Source organism: Lipophrys pholis (genome assembly GCF_963383615.2).
Source record: "Lipophrys pholis genome assembly, chromosome: 9".
In the NCBI taxonomy this organism is placed as follows: Eukaryota; Metazoa; Chordata; class Actinopteri; order Blenniiformes; family Blenniidae; genus Lipophrys; species Lipophrys pholis.
In genome coordinates, this window is record NC_137639.1 from 32,265,977 (window position 1) to 32,282,553 (window position 16,577).

The following is a 16,577-nucleotide window of genomic DNA, read 5'->3' on the forward strand; positions in this document are numbered from 1 at the left end:
TTAGACCACTAGCCTGGCAGGCAGCACGAACCACAGCAAAAAAAAGATTTGGCCCACGTCTCACCACTCTCTCCATACAGATGGCCCTGGATATGATAAAAACAGTATCCAACTTCTGGCCGGACTCCCCCATCCCAGCAAACGCCCCCTCCACTCCGCCGGCCTCCAGTCCTCAACAAGAAGAGAACCAGCGGCCACCTCAAATAACGGGGAGCCGCACCGAGGAGCCGCAGCAGAGGAAGGAGGAACCACCACAACCAGGCCAGAGGGGGGCCAGTCCAGAGACCATCCCGGACCACCCCCGAAGCAAGGCAGGAGGGGAACGACAGCGCCGACGGGGAGCCCAACAACATCCCCCCACCCCACCATCCCGGACTGTCCCGGGCTCAGAAGTACCACTCCCTGAGGCAGTCCGGGTGGTGTTGGACGCAGAGGATCCTCCCCCCCGGCCTACCGAGACCTCCCAGGCTCCCAAACTAACCCAGAGGGACACCTGGAAAAAACGAGCAGGCAGGGGGCCACCAACAACCCCAGTCGGCACTGACCTTCCAGACCTGCGAGGGATGAGAACCACACAACACACGGACTCCTTCCCCAGCACGCTGCAACCCAGGGGCACTAAATATCGCCACCTAAGTACACGGCTAACCCCACCAGCTCAATGTAGGGGGCTTTTAACCTCACCGCAACTCAGACAATTTTAATAAAAAAACTCAATACTCAGCGACGTTCTGTATTTTATAATTTTAGCTTTTTTATAAATTAAAAATATTTTACTCCCCTTCTTCTCTCCTTCTTCCCCCCAATTCCTTACCCCCTCACCCACTTCCCCACCCTAAACCTAACCATCCTCCCTCCTTCCTTTCCTAACCCTAACCCCTCCCTCCCCTTACCTAACCCTAACCAATTCCCCCCCCCCCCGACCTAAAACCCAGCCCCTATTCCTACCCTAAACCTAACCATACCCCCCCCCCTTTTTCCTTTCCTAACCTTAACCCCTCCTTCCCCTCACCTAACCCTAACCCCCTCCCCCTGCCTAAAACCCAACCCCCTTTCCCATCCTAAACCTAACCACATCCCCTTCTCTCCAAACCACCCCCCCCCTTTTTCCCCCCCCCCTTCCTCCTTGTTTCACCCCTTCCCCAGTAACTTATCAATTTTAAACAAAACCAGGCAAACGTCGACTGTTTTAGGATCCGGAGTTCAATTTTAATTTGGGTGATATCTCTTTTATCTTAATTTAATTGTTTTTAATTATTTATTTATTTCTTTCTTACCTTTTATTGTAAAAACGTCAGTCTTTTATTTCCCCTTTTAAAGTCATCCACTTGGGGTAATATAGATGAACCCACCTCCTTTTAAACATGACGATTTTATGAACACCCGAGGTGAAACTACCCTCTTTTTAAAAAGGACTGAAGTAATTTTAATATCACAAGGAAACACTTTTTAAATATGGTGTACTATTGCCCGTGCCTTCCTCTCCTTTGTCCCAAACCTAACCCTAACCCTAACCCTAACCCTAACCCTAACCCTAACCCTAACCCTAACCCCTAACCCTAACCCTAACCCTAACCCTAACCCTAACCCTAACCCTAACCCTAACCCTAACCCTAACCCTAACCCTAACCCTAACCCTAACCCTAACCCTAACCCTAACCCTAACCCTAACCCTAACCCTAACCCTAACCCTAACCCTAACCCTAACCCTAACCCTAACCCTAACCCTAACCCTAACCCTAACCCTAACCCCTCTAACCCTAACCCTAACCCTAACCCTAACCCCTCTAACCCTAACCCTAACCCTAACCCTAACCCTAACCCCCCCCTTTTTTTCTTTCCTAACCTTAACCCCTCCTTCCCCTCACCTAACCCTAACCCCCTCCCCCTGCCTAAAACCCAACCCCCTTTCCCATCCTAAACCTAACCACATCCCCTTCTCTCCAAACCACCCCCCCCCCCCCTTTCCCCCCCCCCTTCCTCCTTGTTTCACCCCTTCCCCAGTAACTTATCAATTTTAAACAAAACCAGGCAAACGTCGACTGTTTTAGGATCCGGAGTTCAATTTTAATTTGGGTGATATCTCTTTTATCTTAATTTAATTATTTATTTATTTCTTTCTTACCTTTTATTGTAAAAACGTCAGTCTTTTATTTCCCCTTTTAAAGTCATCCACTTGGGGTAATATAGATGAACCCACCTCCTTTTAAACATATGACGCTTTTTACGAACACCCGAGGTGAAACTACCCTCTTTTAAAAGGACTGAAGTAATTTTAATATCACAAGGAAACACTTTTTAAATATGGTGTACTGTTGCCCGTGCCTTCCTTTCCTTTGTCCCAAACCTAACCTTGCCAGAGCCAGCACTATAAATAAGTGTTTTTAACCTACAGATATTTAATTACCTTTTATATTTCTCTTCTTAAACTCTCTTTCCTTCCTTTATTCAGTCAGTTTGTTTTGAGGCTCTGATTCTTTCCAGAGGGGCAATCTATGAGGTGACCACTAGAGGGAGCCAACTTCAAACCTACCAAGGCATACAGGCACCTGGACTACAGAAGGGAGTAAGAGGACAAACTTCCTGTCCAGGCCCCTCCCACTTCCTCAAACCACCCCCAGAAGACCTTCAAAAACAGCCAGCAACACATGCAGACTCACCTTGCCCCTGAAGAAGCCGGATAGGCGAAACGTCGGGCCTTTTTAAACCTTTTTTCTCTCCTCTTTCGTTTTTATGGAGTATTTTATGGATTAAAGGATTTGCAATTTTAGACTTTTTTTATTCTGAGCTCAGAATGGGACCTTTTTAGGATGGATACAACGACTTTTTAAAGACCACAGCTCCAACCTCCAACCAGGAAACCGGCTACAAACAAAAGGACCACTCAGCCGCAGCCTTGCAAAAACCTGACGATCCTCAGGATAACTGACTGCAGGCTTTGGGCCTACTCTGCAGGCTTTGGGCCTACTCTGCAAGCACGGTAATTTGGCAGGTTGGCAGCAAACTGGCACCTTGATTGAACCCCTCCGGGACACAATCATCCTTCTTTCTAAAGGGTTTTAACAACTTTTATCCAATCCTGCTTTTTAGATCCCGGGAGCAGAAGAGTCTAATTTAATTACTTCCGTTTCTAAAAATTTATCTCCTGTTTTCCTCTCTCCTCTCCCTGGTTTTTAAATTTGTTTTGATAATTTAAATCCACTTTTAAGCTTTATTATTCCTAGTTTTCCTTGTTTAAACAAGAGAGGAAGTAGCTTTTACTGGAGCAGAATATTTTAATCATTACATTAAAAACCTTATTTTAATTTCTTATCACCTCTCTGTTTTTAAGAAAACCTTTAACACAAAAAACCCTTTTCTTCTTTTTTTGAGAGATATCACCCCCATGGCGTTTTATTGCACCAACTGCCGCACGGCTCAGCCCACCCAGCTGGGAGGCCACAGGGAATCTCCACCCGGACCACGGGGCCCTGAGCAATCAGTGGGAACAGACGACAGTTTTACACACCGCAGATGCACAAGGTTATATTTCAAATACATCCAACTCATGCACCACTCTAATATTATGGAGGCAGCCTTGGAGAACAATACCATTCCACCAGGAATGAGGAGGAAAACCGAACAACTGACAGAATTCATTAAACCGGCCTGCCCAAATGATAAAATCAAAAACCTGATCAGACAGAACACGATTCAGTGGATGGAGCAGAACCTAAAAATACTAAATCAACATTATAACGACAGCATGGATGATTTAAGTACAGTAATTGAAGAGCTCCAACCGTTTAGACCACTAGCCTGGCAGGCAGCACAAACCACAGCAAAAAAAAGATTTGGCCCACGTCTCACCACTCTCTCTATACAGATGGCCCTGGATACAATAAAAACAGTATCCAACTTCTGGCCGGACTCCCCCATCCCAGCAAACGCCCCCTCCACTCCGCCGGCCTCCAGTCCTCAACAGGAAGAGAACCAGCGGCCACCTCAAACAACGGGGAGCCGCACCGAGGAGCCGCAGCAGAGGAAGGAGGAACCACCACAACCAGGCCAGAGGGGGGCCAGTCCAGAGACCATCCCGGACCACCCCCGAAGCAAGGCAGGAGGGGAACGACAGCGCCGACGGGGAGCCCAACAACATCCCCCCACCCCACCATCCCGGACTGTCCCGGGCTCAGAAGTACCACTCCCTGAGGCAGTCCGGGTGGTGTTGGACGCAGAGGATCCTCCCCCCCGGCCTACCGAGACCTCCCAGGCTCCCAAACTAACCCAGAGGGACACCTGGAAAAGACGAGCAGGCAGGGGGCCACCAACAACCCCAGTCGGCACTGACCTTCCAGACCTGCGAGGGATGAGAACCACACAACACACGGACTCCTTCCCCAGCACGCTGCAACCCAGGGGCACTAAATATCGCCACCTAAGTACACGGCTAACCCCACCAGCTCAATGTAGGGGGCTTTTAACCTCACCGCAACTCAGACAATTTTAATAAAAAAACTCAATACTCAGCGACGTTCCGTATTTTATAATTTTAGCTTTTTTATAAATTAAAAATATTTTACTCCCCTTCTTCTCTCCTTCTTCCCCCCAATTCCTTACCCCCTCACCCACTTCCCCACCCTAAACCTAACCATCCTCCCTCCTTCCTTTCCTAACCCTAACCAATTTCCCCCCCCCGACCTAAAGCCCAGCCCCTATTCCTACCCTAACCTAACCATACCCCCCCCCTTTTTTTCTTTCCTAACCTTAACCCCTCCTTCCCCTCACCTAACCCTAACCCCCTCCCCCTGCCTAAAACCCAACCCCCTTTCCCATCCTAAACCTAACCACATCCCCTTCTCTCCAAACCACCCCCCCCCCCCCTTTCCCCCCCCCCCTTCCTCCTTGTTTCACCCCTTCCCCAGTAACTTATCAATTTTAAACAAAACCAGGCAAACGTCGACTGTTTTAGGATCCGGAGTTCAATTTTAATTTGGGTGATATCTCTTTTATCTTAATTTAATTATTTATTTATTTCTTTCTTACCTTTTATTGTAAAAACGTCAGTCTTTTATTTCCCCTTTTAAAGTCATCCACTTGGGGTAATATAGATGAACCCACCTCCTTTTAAACATATGACGCTTTTTACGAACACCCGAGGTGAAACTACCCTCTTTTAAAAGGACTGAAGTAATTTTAATATCACAAGGAAACACTTTTTAAATATGGTGTACTGTTGCCCGTGCCTTCCTTTCCTTTGTCCCAAACCTAACCCTAACCCTAACCCTAACCCTAACCCTAACCCGAACCACCACAACCAAGCCCGAGGGGGGCCATTCCAGAGGCCATCCCAAACCACCACCAGAGCAAGGCAGGAGGGGAACAACAGCGCCGACGGGGAACCCACCAACATCCCCCCACCCCACCATCCCGGACTGGCCCGAGCTCTGAAGTACCACTCCCTGAGGCAGTCCAGGTGGGGTTAGACGCAGAGGATCCTCCCCCCCGGCCTACCGAGACCTCCCAGGCTCCCAAACTAACCCAGATGGACACCGGGAAAAGACGAACAGGCAGGGTGCCACCAACAACCCCGGTTAGCACGGACCTTCCAGACCGGCGAGGGATGAGGATCACACAACACACGGACTCCTTCCCCAGCACGCTGCAACCCAGGGGCACTAAATATCGCCACCTGAGCACACGGCTAACCCCACCAGCTCAATGTAGGGGGCTTTTAACCTCACCGCAACTCAGACAATTTTAAAAAACATACTCAATATACTCAGCGACGTTCCGTATTTTATAATTTTAGCTTTTTTATAAATAAAAAATGATTTACTCCCCTTCTTCTCTCCTTCTTCCCCCCAATTCCTTACCCCCTCACCCACTTTCCCACCCTAAACCTAACCATCCTCCCTCCTTCCTTTCCTAACCCTAACCCCTCCTTCCCCTTACCTAACCCTAACCTACCCCCCCCCCCCGGCCTAAGAAGCCAACCCCTATTCCTACCCTAAACCTAACCATCCCCCCCCCCCCCCCCCCCCCTTTCCCTTCCTAAACTTAACCCCTCCTTCCCCTCACCTACACCTAACCCCCCCCCCCCCCCCCCCCGCCTACAAACCCAACCCCCTCTCCCATCCTAAACCTAACCACATCCCCTCTTTCTCTCCTAACCCCCCCCCCCCCCTCCTTTTTCACCCCTTCCCCAGTAATTTATCAGTTTTAAACAAGTTTTCGGACGTCGACTGTTTTAGGATCCAGAGTTCAATTTTAATTTGGGTGATATCTCTTTTATCCTATTTTAATTTCTTATGGATTTACTTCTTACTTTTAATTGTAAAAACGTCCAAGTCTCTTATTTTCCCTTTTAAGTTAATCACTTGGGAGAATATGGATGAACCCACCTCTTTTAAAACATAGGGCGCTTTTTACAACACCCGAGGTGACACTACCCTCTTTTAAAAGGACTGAAGTAATTTTAATATCACAAGGAAACACTTTTTAAATATGGTGTACTGTTGCCCGTGCCTTTCTCTCCTTTGTCCCAAACCTAACCCTAACCCTAACCCTAACCCTAACCCTAACCCCCTCCCCCTGCCTAAAACCCAACCCCCTTTCCCATCCTAAACCTAACCACATCCCCTTCTCTCCAAACCACCCCCCCCCCTTTCCCCCCCCCCCTTTCCCCCCCCCCCCCCTTCCTCCTTGTTTCACCCCTTCCCCAGTAACTTATCAATTTTAAACAAAACCAGGCAAACGTCGACTGTTTTAGGATCCGGAGTTCAATTTTAATTTGGGTGATATCTCTTTTATCTTAATTTAATTTTTTTTTTTTAATAATTTTTTTCTTTCTTTCTTACCTTTTATTGTAAAAACGTCAGTCTTTTATTTTCCCTTTTAAAGTCATCCACTTGGGGTAATATAGATGAACCCACCTCCTTTTAAACATATGACGCTTTTTACGAACACCCGAGGTGAAACAACCCTCTTTTAAAAGGACCTATGTATTTTAAATATCACAAGGAAACACTTTTTAAATATGGTGTACTGTTGCCCGTGCCTTTCTCTTCTTTGTCCCAAACCTAACCCTAACCCTAACCCTAACCAAACCCCCCCCCCCCCCCGACCTAAAACCCAGCCCCTATTCCTACCCTAAACCTAACCATATTTCCCCCCTTTCTTTCCTAAACCCTAAACCCTCCTTCCCCTCACCTAACCCTAACCCCCTCCCCCTGCCTAAAACCCAACCCCCTTTCCCATCCTAAACCTAACCACATCCCCTCTTTCTCTCCTAACCCCCCCCCCCTTCCTCCTTGTTTCAGCCCTTCCCCAGTAACTTATCAATTTTAAACAACCATGCAAACGTCGACTGTTTTAGGATCCGGAGTTCAATTTTAATTTGGGTGATGTCTCTTTTATCTTACTTTAATTTCTTATGTATTTACTTCTTACTTTTAATTGTAAAAACGTCCAAGTCTCTTATTTTCCCTTTTAAGTCAATCACTTGGGAGAATATGGATGAACCCACCTCTTTTAAAGCATATGGCGCTTTTTACAACACCCGAGGTGACACTACCCTCTTTTAAAAGGACTGAAGTATTTTAAATATCATAAGGAAACACTTTTTAAATATGGTGTACTGTTGCCCGTGCCTTTCTCTCCATTGTCCCAAACCTAACCCTAACCCTCTAACCCTAACCCATCCCCCTCCCTTCCCCTTCCTAACCCTAACCATCCCCACTCCCCATACCTAACCCTAACCCTAACCACCCCCCCCCCCCCCCCCCCTCCTCCTTTCAATTACTCCCCCCACTCTTCCTCCATGAACCTTTCACCTTAATCCTCAGCGCATCAGGATCCGGGCTGTTTGTAATATTTCCTCCTCCTATGCTCCTTCACATCCTCAAGAGGGAGCCATTGCCCAACAAAAGGAAATTTCCCTACAGCAGTGGCTCTTCCAGAAACAAACTAAAAAGTACATTGGGTTCCTACTTCCCTACACCTTCTACTTCATATTAATCATCAGATACATCTACTTTTACACACACTATGAGGAATCCTCAATTTTAATTTAATTTATTTTATTTTACTTTTGCTATTGAAACCTGGGGACACATCCATTCAAATTCTTACCTCTTACTTCTTACACTTTTTATTTAAAAAAAAACCTTTTCTGGGGTTAATTAGTTGCTCCTTGGTAAATCGCAGTAGATTGTTTTTTTTTTTTTAAAAAAGAGTCTGTTGCCAATGCCCCCCTTTTTAAATCATGTTCCAAACCTAACCCTAACCATTTCTCAACAGCAGTGGCTCTTCCAGAAACAAACTAAAAAAGAAACATTGGTCTCCTACTCTCCTACACTTTCTACTTCACATTAATCATCAGATAGATATATTTACACACACTATGAGGAATTCTCAATTGTATTTGCCTTTAAAACCTGGGGACACATCTATTTATTTCATATCACTTACTTCATACACTTTTTTATTTCCAATTTTTTCTGGGGTTAATTAGTTGCTCTTTGGTAAATTGCAGTACATTGTTTTTTAAAAAAAAAAAAAGAGTCTGTTGCCAATGCCTTTTTAAATTCATGTTCCAAACCTAACCCTAACCCTACCAGCACAAGGTTCAAGTAATAAGTTAAACGTAACTCTTTCAGAATGTTTCTGCGTGTACAAACTCTGGTTATGGAATAAATATAAGATCACATTTATGAAAACTGGATTCTGTTAATGCTGTCTTTTGTGCTTAACTGCTTGAAACTCCGAATGAATTTCACATGATAGATTGAAACTAAAATAATTTAAATTTAAGGTAGAGCTGTATGATATTAGTGGAACCTGCAAAAAGCAATAATGTTGTTGAGCCTTGCCATAGTAATAGAGTTTGCTTAAAAAAAAAACTAAACTTGCTTTTAAATTAAACTACAGTGGAATTCAAATTGTGAAACTTCCATATATATGTATATATTATCTCGTCCCATTAATTCTAAGCTTGTGACATCAATCACTCTACGTTAACGGCAGTTTTGAAAAGCTGTTTATGATCTGCTTCTGCACCCGCCTGTGCGTTTGGTTGTCCATGCAGGCACCAGGTCACGCTCTGCAGAACTACACATCATCTTAACTCCTACTTCCATTTGAAAAGAAGAAGTGTGGGCAGACTGCAGTCCCACTAAGATCTCAAAAAGACAAATAGTGATAAGGTGGGTGACAATATTTACAACTGCACAATATGAAAACCTGGCACTGATATTTCTCAGTGATTTTTAATATATAAAAGATGTATTTATATATATTTATTGGGGATAGTGTGCCTTCACCAAAAAAACAAAGTTTCAGCTTTGTAATTTTCTTTGTTCAAGTTTTTTTTTCTCCTGAAACAAAGTAAAATTTAAATAGATATGAATCCTACCTTAAAAAAAAAGTATTACATTTTTGCAGCAAAAAGCCACAGGGGAGTTCTTTTGACACAAATAGTGTTTTTGTCCAGAAGTTTCACTTGGACAAATAATTCCAATCACATTTGAATACCAAAGGGAGTGTATGAAATACAGTCACTAAACAAAGAGTGTCTATTGTTTGAACTTAACTTGATCCGACTCATCTGTGACAGAGCAGCACGTAGACGGATTGTCATGCTGGGGAAAGTTCAGCGACACGGATCTTCACGATGTCAACAAAAAGAGCAGAAAAGCACAACGGGAAACAGATTCACTGCGCGCTCTACAGTTCATGTATTTGTTTGCTTGTCTGCATGAGATCCATCCCCGAACGCTGTTTGAACAGAAGAGCCGCTTTCTGTAAGAAGTGTTTGTAGAAGCAGACTGACCTCATGCTGCTGCTCGGTTGCTTCTTTCTGTTTTATCCAGAGGAGTCACTGCTGACCCGCTCTGCCGTCTGTCTCTTACTTCTAACAGTTTGTGCTAGGTCATAGTGAAATATAGTCCTGGATTCTGTCGACGCAGCGTAAGAAGTGGAGATTCTGTCCAACACTCGTGTGTTAGATGCTACTGGGAACTCTTTAAATGTGAATGGAGGCCACTCCCACTTCCGATGACGACCGTAGCGGTCATACACCAATCACAAACCATTCTGAGTTGATGCGCGTCTGGGGCGGCCGGGCAGTCACCAGCTCACATTCACAAATACATAAAGGAAATACATACAAATACATTAAATAATATCCTCCATCCAACGCGGAAAATGCATCCAAACTCAGCCAGTCCCGCGAGTTAAAAATGGTACTCCAGTGTTGAAATACCTGATGAATTCAGCAGATTATAGTCGGATTGGGATCAATGTGATGCGTTCGAGGTCAGCTCAGTAAAATACTCTTACACAAAGGTAAATAAAATGACATGATGCATTCAAATGTAAACATTTAGGTACACAGAAATAACAGAGCTGCACAGCGATAAGACAATTATAGTACATAGTTTAATAAAGGTTTCCTTTTAACTATATTTCTGTCCATTATTGTTATAGAAGACTAAATGTGCTCAAATGAAATGGAAACATCATTAAATAATTACTTGTGTCATTCATTAAATAAAATGGGAATTAGAAACATAACTTGGTCATTAGTTCAATACAATACCAATTCCTTCCATGGTTTGGTGTTGCTTGATGAATTAGGGTCAGTTAGATGGATTAAATTAATTCATGAAGTAATGCAACATCTGACCATGAAGTAATTAGTGAAATATCTCTTAATTCATTTAGATTCATTAATGGCACATGTTTTTAATTCCAATTGACACATTTAAGTAATTATTTCACAATTTATTTATTTATATGATTTTGCTGTTTAGCTCATATTCTGGATGTATTTATTTACTTGATGTATTTAGTAGCAATTATGTTCACACTTCTACAATTTTGCTTTGATTTAAATGTAAGAAAAATAAATTGGAAAAAAAACCCAGAATGAATAAAGTAAAACTATTTTGATATGCTGATAAATACATGTGGAAATAAAGCAGAAATGTAGATGTGCACCAATGAATACAAAAATACCCATATAACCAAAACATACTCGTGTTTTCCTTCATTTTAGATGTACTGAAGCATTAACAAACATTTCAATTATTTCTCTTTGTTCCTTTAAAACAGACAGTACAGTAAATCAACCTGCTTCTTATTTATTTTTATTGGGGGTATCTTATAATACATTTTATTTCAAGGCGCCTTCCTCAGCACTCAAGGACACTGTACAGTCAGTAGTTAAAACTGTAAAAACAATACAAGAGACAATACAAGATACAGGACATATGGCATCAGATGGAATCTGCAATTTGAGCAGTTATGTTTTAAGTTGAGATTTGAAGTGAGGGAATAACTCCAGGTTTCTCAGTTGAGGAAATAATGAGTTCCAGAGACGGAGCAGAGCTGCTGAAAACAGCAGCCTAACTTGAGATCAGTGAGCAGCGCCGTCATCCTGACGGCCCGTCAGGAAGTTTGTGTTCAGCCTGTTGAAAGATCTGCCTAGAAACAATGTCTCACCGCTTGCTGCTCTGCAGGTCGTCCTCCTCAATGTCCTCCCTCTCCGTGGTCTCATTTCGACGTTAGTGCCAATGGTCCATAGGCCTGTTGTGTACAGCCCTACTCCTGCATTGGCACCTAAAATCCTGTCAATTTCCACTGCAGCCTCCATTACTCAACCAGGAAAAAAGACAAAAGGCTGCATGATTAAAAAACAAAACAACTAGAATACCCCTGATCACTGAGGTACAGATTTTCACAGGACTAGTATTATCACAGGACGTCAGTGTTTGGCCAAATATGGTCGTAAATTGCCATGGAAGTTTTAATTTGCAAATTACAGACATGGTGGATTCATAAGGGATAAGATCACAGACATCTTCCACAATTATTACAAATCATCATTGGTCCCTAGGTAATACTAATCCCATGTGAATAGGGCTTTAGATGCATTTAAGCAAACAGAGATGTTAAGAAGAAATTACCATTAATATATCCACTTTCTAGAATATATTCAATTTCTCTACAGTGGGGTGCAAGGCCCAACATATTCAAACCAAAACGACCAACCAAAGAGCAACAGAAAAAAGCTACAGTGAACAGAGAATAACCCTCAGCCAACTCTAGGTCCACACCAGCCAAAACCATCTTTTTTTTCTCCCAGTCACTTAAAAGGTTTGCCATCCACGGGTACCATGAAACTACTCCCAACGATGCAGTACATATGCCGGGCCGATAGGTGGCACTGTAACTACCACAGATATACACCCAAACGGAGAAGACAGGCGCATGCACAAACAAGGTTTAGTGATGGAACGTGCTCCATATCGTAGAGCTATACCATAGAACATGTTCCACCATCCAGTTCCACTATAATCTAACATCCAGATTATAGACTCCATAATGGGAATGTGAGAGGAGGAAGATGCTCTATAATCTGATGTTTGAGGAGGACGATGCTCTAACATCAGATTATAGAGCATCTTCCTCCTCTAACAACCAGATTATAGAGGAGGATGCTCTATAATCTGATGTTTGAGGAGGAAGATGCTCTATAATATGGTTGTTAGAGGAGGAAGATGCTCTATAATCTGATGTTTGAGGAGGAAGATGCTCTATAATCTGATGTTTGAGGAGGAAGATGCTCTATAATCTGATGTTTGAGGAGGAAGATGCTCTATAATCTGATGTTTGAGGAGGAAGATGCTCTATAATCTTGATAGTAGCACTTCTTAAAAAATATTTGACCCTGTGACATGAAGTAGCAAAACAGTTGAGATGAACTACCAACACTACTTTAGAAATACAGGAGCTAAAGGCTAATGCTCAGGCCACTTCCATGTTGCTGTCAGGAGAACAGAGATAATCCAGACTCGTACTCCAGTGGACGGGGCATTCGGCTAAAGCTGACAGCTGGTACGGGGAACAAGACGGGGAAAGAAGCTCTGCAGAAGTCATCATGGCCTAATTGTGCTTTAGTCAACAATAAGTCCAGCAGCAGTCCAACAGTGGTCACAGCACTGATCATATTTAAAGTTCTAACTTAAAAAAATTAAAAATAATGGCATTTTAAAGTCAGGATAGGTTGGGTTAAGTATTGTAAACAGGAAAAAGCCTCAACGAGATGTGAAGTTTGCTGATCATACCCTTATCAGTCCATTTGGCATTTACAATTACAGCCAACAGAAAAAATACATTTAACTGTATATTTACCAATGTTACAATACACATTACTTGCAATTATGTATAATGACAAAAGCGTTATAGCTGCTTTGGGTTTCTGTCTCGTACATCATCTATATCACTTTATCCAAACTCTCGCCTTCTACAACTTGGCAGTTCCACTGGGGGTTGATGGGGTTACGACTTGATTTTGAATACGACAGACTCATCCAGAGGTCTTCAAGTCGGACTTGCTGTGGACAGAATGACATGATGGTTGTTTGTGGCTAGACTTGCAACTTCCTGTGTGGAGTTTGCATGTTCTCCGTGTGCGAGCACCAGTTTGTCTGGCTTTTCTCCTCCAGTCCAAGACAAGCATTCAAAGCAATTAGCGAATCCAATATTGACCATAAACATAATTCTGTTTTTGCTCTGTGAATCGACTTTTTAGACTGAAGGACAAAACACACGTATGCTCAGGGTGAACATGTAAAACGCCACAAAGGGGTCGTCCCATGTTGGAATCCAGCCAAAGGGTGAAATATATCTTAAAGATGTAGATCCACATCAAAACCCAGAGTTGTTCTACAGAAGAGATTATTTTAATAAACAGTGTTGTCAAAGTAGCTTGCCTCAACGCTCTCCAGGATACAACCAAGACGATCGGGTGAAATGGGTTAAAAACATACACAAGGAAGGAACAGAACAGCAGAAATATGACAGTTTGTGCAACAGCAAATAGTTTTAAGTATATACAAGCTTTCACTGGACATTCACGGCAGCTCCCACTACGAGCGCTCTCGTATCTCCTTAACGTAAAACCTCTTCGCTTCACTCACTTGTCACTACTTTGCAAAGGTTTCTGGATGAAATCTTGTGCAGGAGTTTTCAAGTGCTACAGAGGTCTTCAAGAAAAGGTTATGAAAATGATCCTGATTAAATAAAGATCAGAAAATTCAGCAGCCTGTGTTGGGCTTGAAAACCTAAATCAAGAAGAATGAGAACGTGAAGCGGTTTTAGCTTCGATGAGTTCAAAAGATGATTCACTCTCCAAGCTACAGTCTGTAAACTTCAGGTTTCGTACAATGCTGAGTCACAGTAGAGTTCAGGCTGCTATACAAGCATTTGATTGGAATCACAATCAAATGATAAAAAATACTTGAAATCCATTGGATATTGTGAATGTGGTAATTGACAAAACATATGAGATTTTCATTACTTTCTGAAAATAAACAAATGTAGATTATACCTCAATAACTTCCTAATGACTAATCAATTTCTCCACTTCAGCCTTCAGTTCAAGAGGGTGATGATATGCACGTTTCACTAAGGAATTGGCTTTTCTGTTGGATTCCAATTTGTATTTTTAGCAGTAGGAAAAACTTCACATTTTCACAAAATGTTAGAGTTTTGTGTCAGGAGACCAAGTACATGAGAAGGGATTACTAACCTTCTGGAAAGTACTCTTAAAGGGCTCCTTGTTACACATATCATGAATCATTAGGAATTCAATGAAAAAAACAAGTTTTACAAAGCCAATGTTCAACAATGAGTTTTTTTTACCAAATTTAAATGCATGAAAATGTTGTGACTTGTAAGTGTTCTTCTTCTGCAGGCTAGCAGCCGTCAGCAGGCTCCTCCTCCACTAGTGACTCAGCACAGTACCACACATCTGATTTTGTCTTGTGCGTTTTAGGCTATTTTGACAGTTTCATCCTAAAAATGTGCATGTTGTACTTTCAAAATTGCTATTTTTAAATTAACATCTAGAGTCAAAGCAGACTCAACTCAAATTGAGAGGAACAAGTCATGCAAATACAACACAAACAAGTGCTTTAAATAGTATTTAAATAATTACCGTTTACTTTGAAGCGCCAAGGTGGTCACATCTGCTAATATTCCAGGTAACCTTAGACTTTGAGAACAATGGAGTACTTCTCTAAATCTTTTCAGTTATTAAACAATCTGGACTAGTAAGGCTGAGTTTGAGATGTGGCTGAAGGCCTGCCTGTTTAAAAAACAAAAAAGCTAGGCTCGTGGATCAAGAGGTTGCTGGTTCGAATTCCAGTCACGCTAGTGGAAAAGTGGGCAAAGAAACTAAATGACAACTCTTCCGTTCTTTCTCCACAGTGTAAAAAGGCCTTTCTCTCTCATAACTCCACCTCCCTCAGTGGGGAAGACCATAGAAATTCTTCTTTATAAAAGAAACATTAATTTGTACAAGTATTTACAGAACAAAGAAGGACGAGGGGGAAGCAAGGCTCTTAGTGTCTGTTGTACCATCGTCCACAGACACGCTCAGTCCCACATTCAGCCTGTGAACAGCTGCAGGAAACATCCTCGTCCTGGGCCAGCCCAAGTCCCTGAGTGATGAAGAGCGTCTCTTTTCTGATCTCAACTGGAGTCGGAATCACTGGTGTCTGAAGAGGAGGACGAGGAGGAGGAGGAAGAGGAGTCTGAGCTGGAGCTGCTGCCACTGAGGCGGGAGGGCAGAGCGTGAGCCTCCACGGTGCTGAGCTTCTCCACTGAGGAGGAGGAGGAAGAGGAAAGAAGGACGAGAAAGAGGAGGGAGAAGAAAGGAGGAAGAAGACGAAGAGGAAGAGGTGGAAGAAGAGAGGAGGAGGAGGAAGAAAAGAGGATGAAGAAGAGATGAAGAGGAGGAAAAGGAAGAAGAGGAGGATGAATAGGAGGAAGAGAGCAGGAAGATGAGGAAGAGGAGAGGAAGAAGAGAGGAGGATGAAGAAGAGAGGAGGAAGAGGAGGATGAAGCAGAGGAGTAAAATGAGGATGAAGAAGAGGAGGAAGAGGAGATTGCTATTACATATGAGGATTACAGCTGTTTCCAGTAACTGTGTCCATCCAGCTTGAAGACCAACAGGAGTTTCACATCCTAAATATTGAACTTTTGTAATTTACTGCATTAAAATGGGGTGGAGATGAAACCTCCAGGAAACTTCAGGAAGCAAGCATCACAATGACTTTAACAATGGGGTGGAGATGAAACCTCCAGGAAACTTCAGGAAGCAAGCATCACAATGACTTTAACAATGGGGTGGAGATGAAACCTCCAGGAAACTTCAGGAAGCAAGCATCACAATGACTTTAACAGATCCTCTTTAGTTGAGCCTTTTCCAAACATACACGACTGCATAGACACAGCAAGCAGCAGGAGGAAGCACAGGAGGAAGCACTCACCTTTAGTCTTGGTGGGTTTCTTCACCGAGTTGAGCTGCCCACTGACGTCCTGCAGCCTCCTCTCCAGCTCCCTCCTCTTCTCCAGAGTCAGCTCCTCTTTAGACTTACCAGCACTGCTTTTCTTTGCAGCTGTGCAACACAAAGACATCGTTTCTATTCACAAGACAGCAGGAGCATGAAAGATCACAGATTACAAGCGGGCGGTGGAGAGGGGGTGGGGGTGGAGAGGGGGTGTGGGGGGTGTGGGGTGGTGGGGTG

The 16,577-nt window shown here is 43.3% G+C and overlaps 1 protein-coding gene across 3 annotated transcripts in view; it reads right to left on the reverse strand.

Annotated features, from left to right (window-relative positions):
* Positions 1-13,710: 13,710 nt before the first annotated feature.
* The window catches only part of brd2b (bromodomain containing 2b), a 36,271-nt gene continuing 33,404 nt past the window's right edge, over positions 13,711-16,577 (reverse strand). For all 3 annotated transcript variants that reach the window (XM_080471825.1, XM_080471826.1, XM_080471824.1), the window contains exons 11-12: positions 16,320-16,448; positions 13,711-15,650 (exon numbers count right to left, since the gene is read on the reverse strand). In XM_080471825.1, the coding sequence (XP_080327951.1) occupies positions 15,520-15,650; positions 16,320-16,448 (260 nt within the window). In that variant the 3' untranslated portion in view covers positions 13,711-15,519. The remainder of the gene's footprint in view (positions 15,651-16,319; positions 16,449-16,577) is intronic.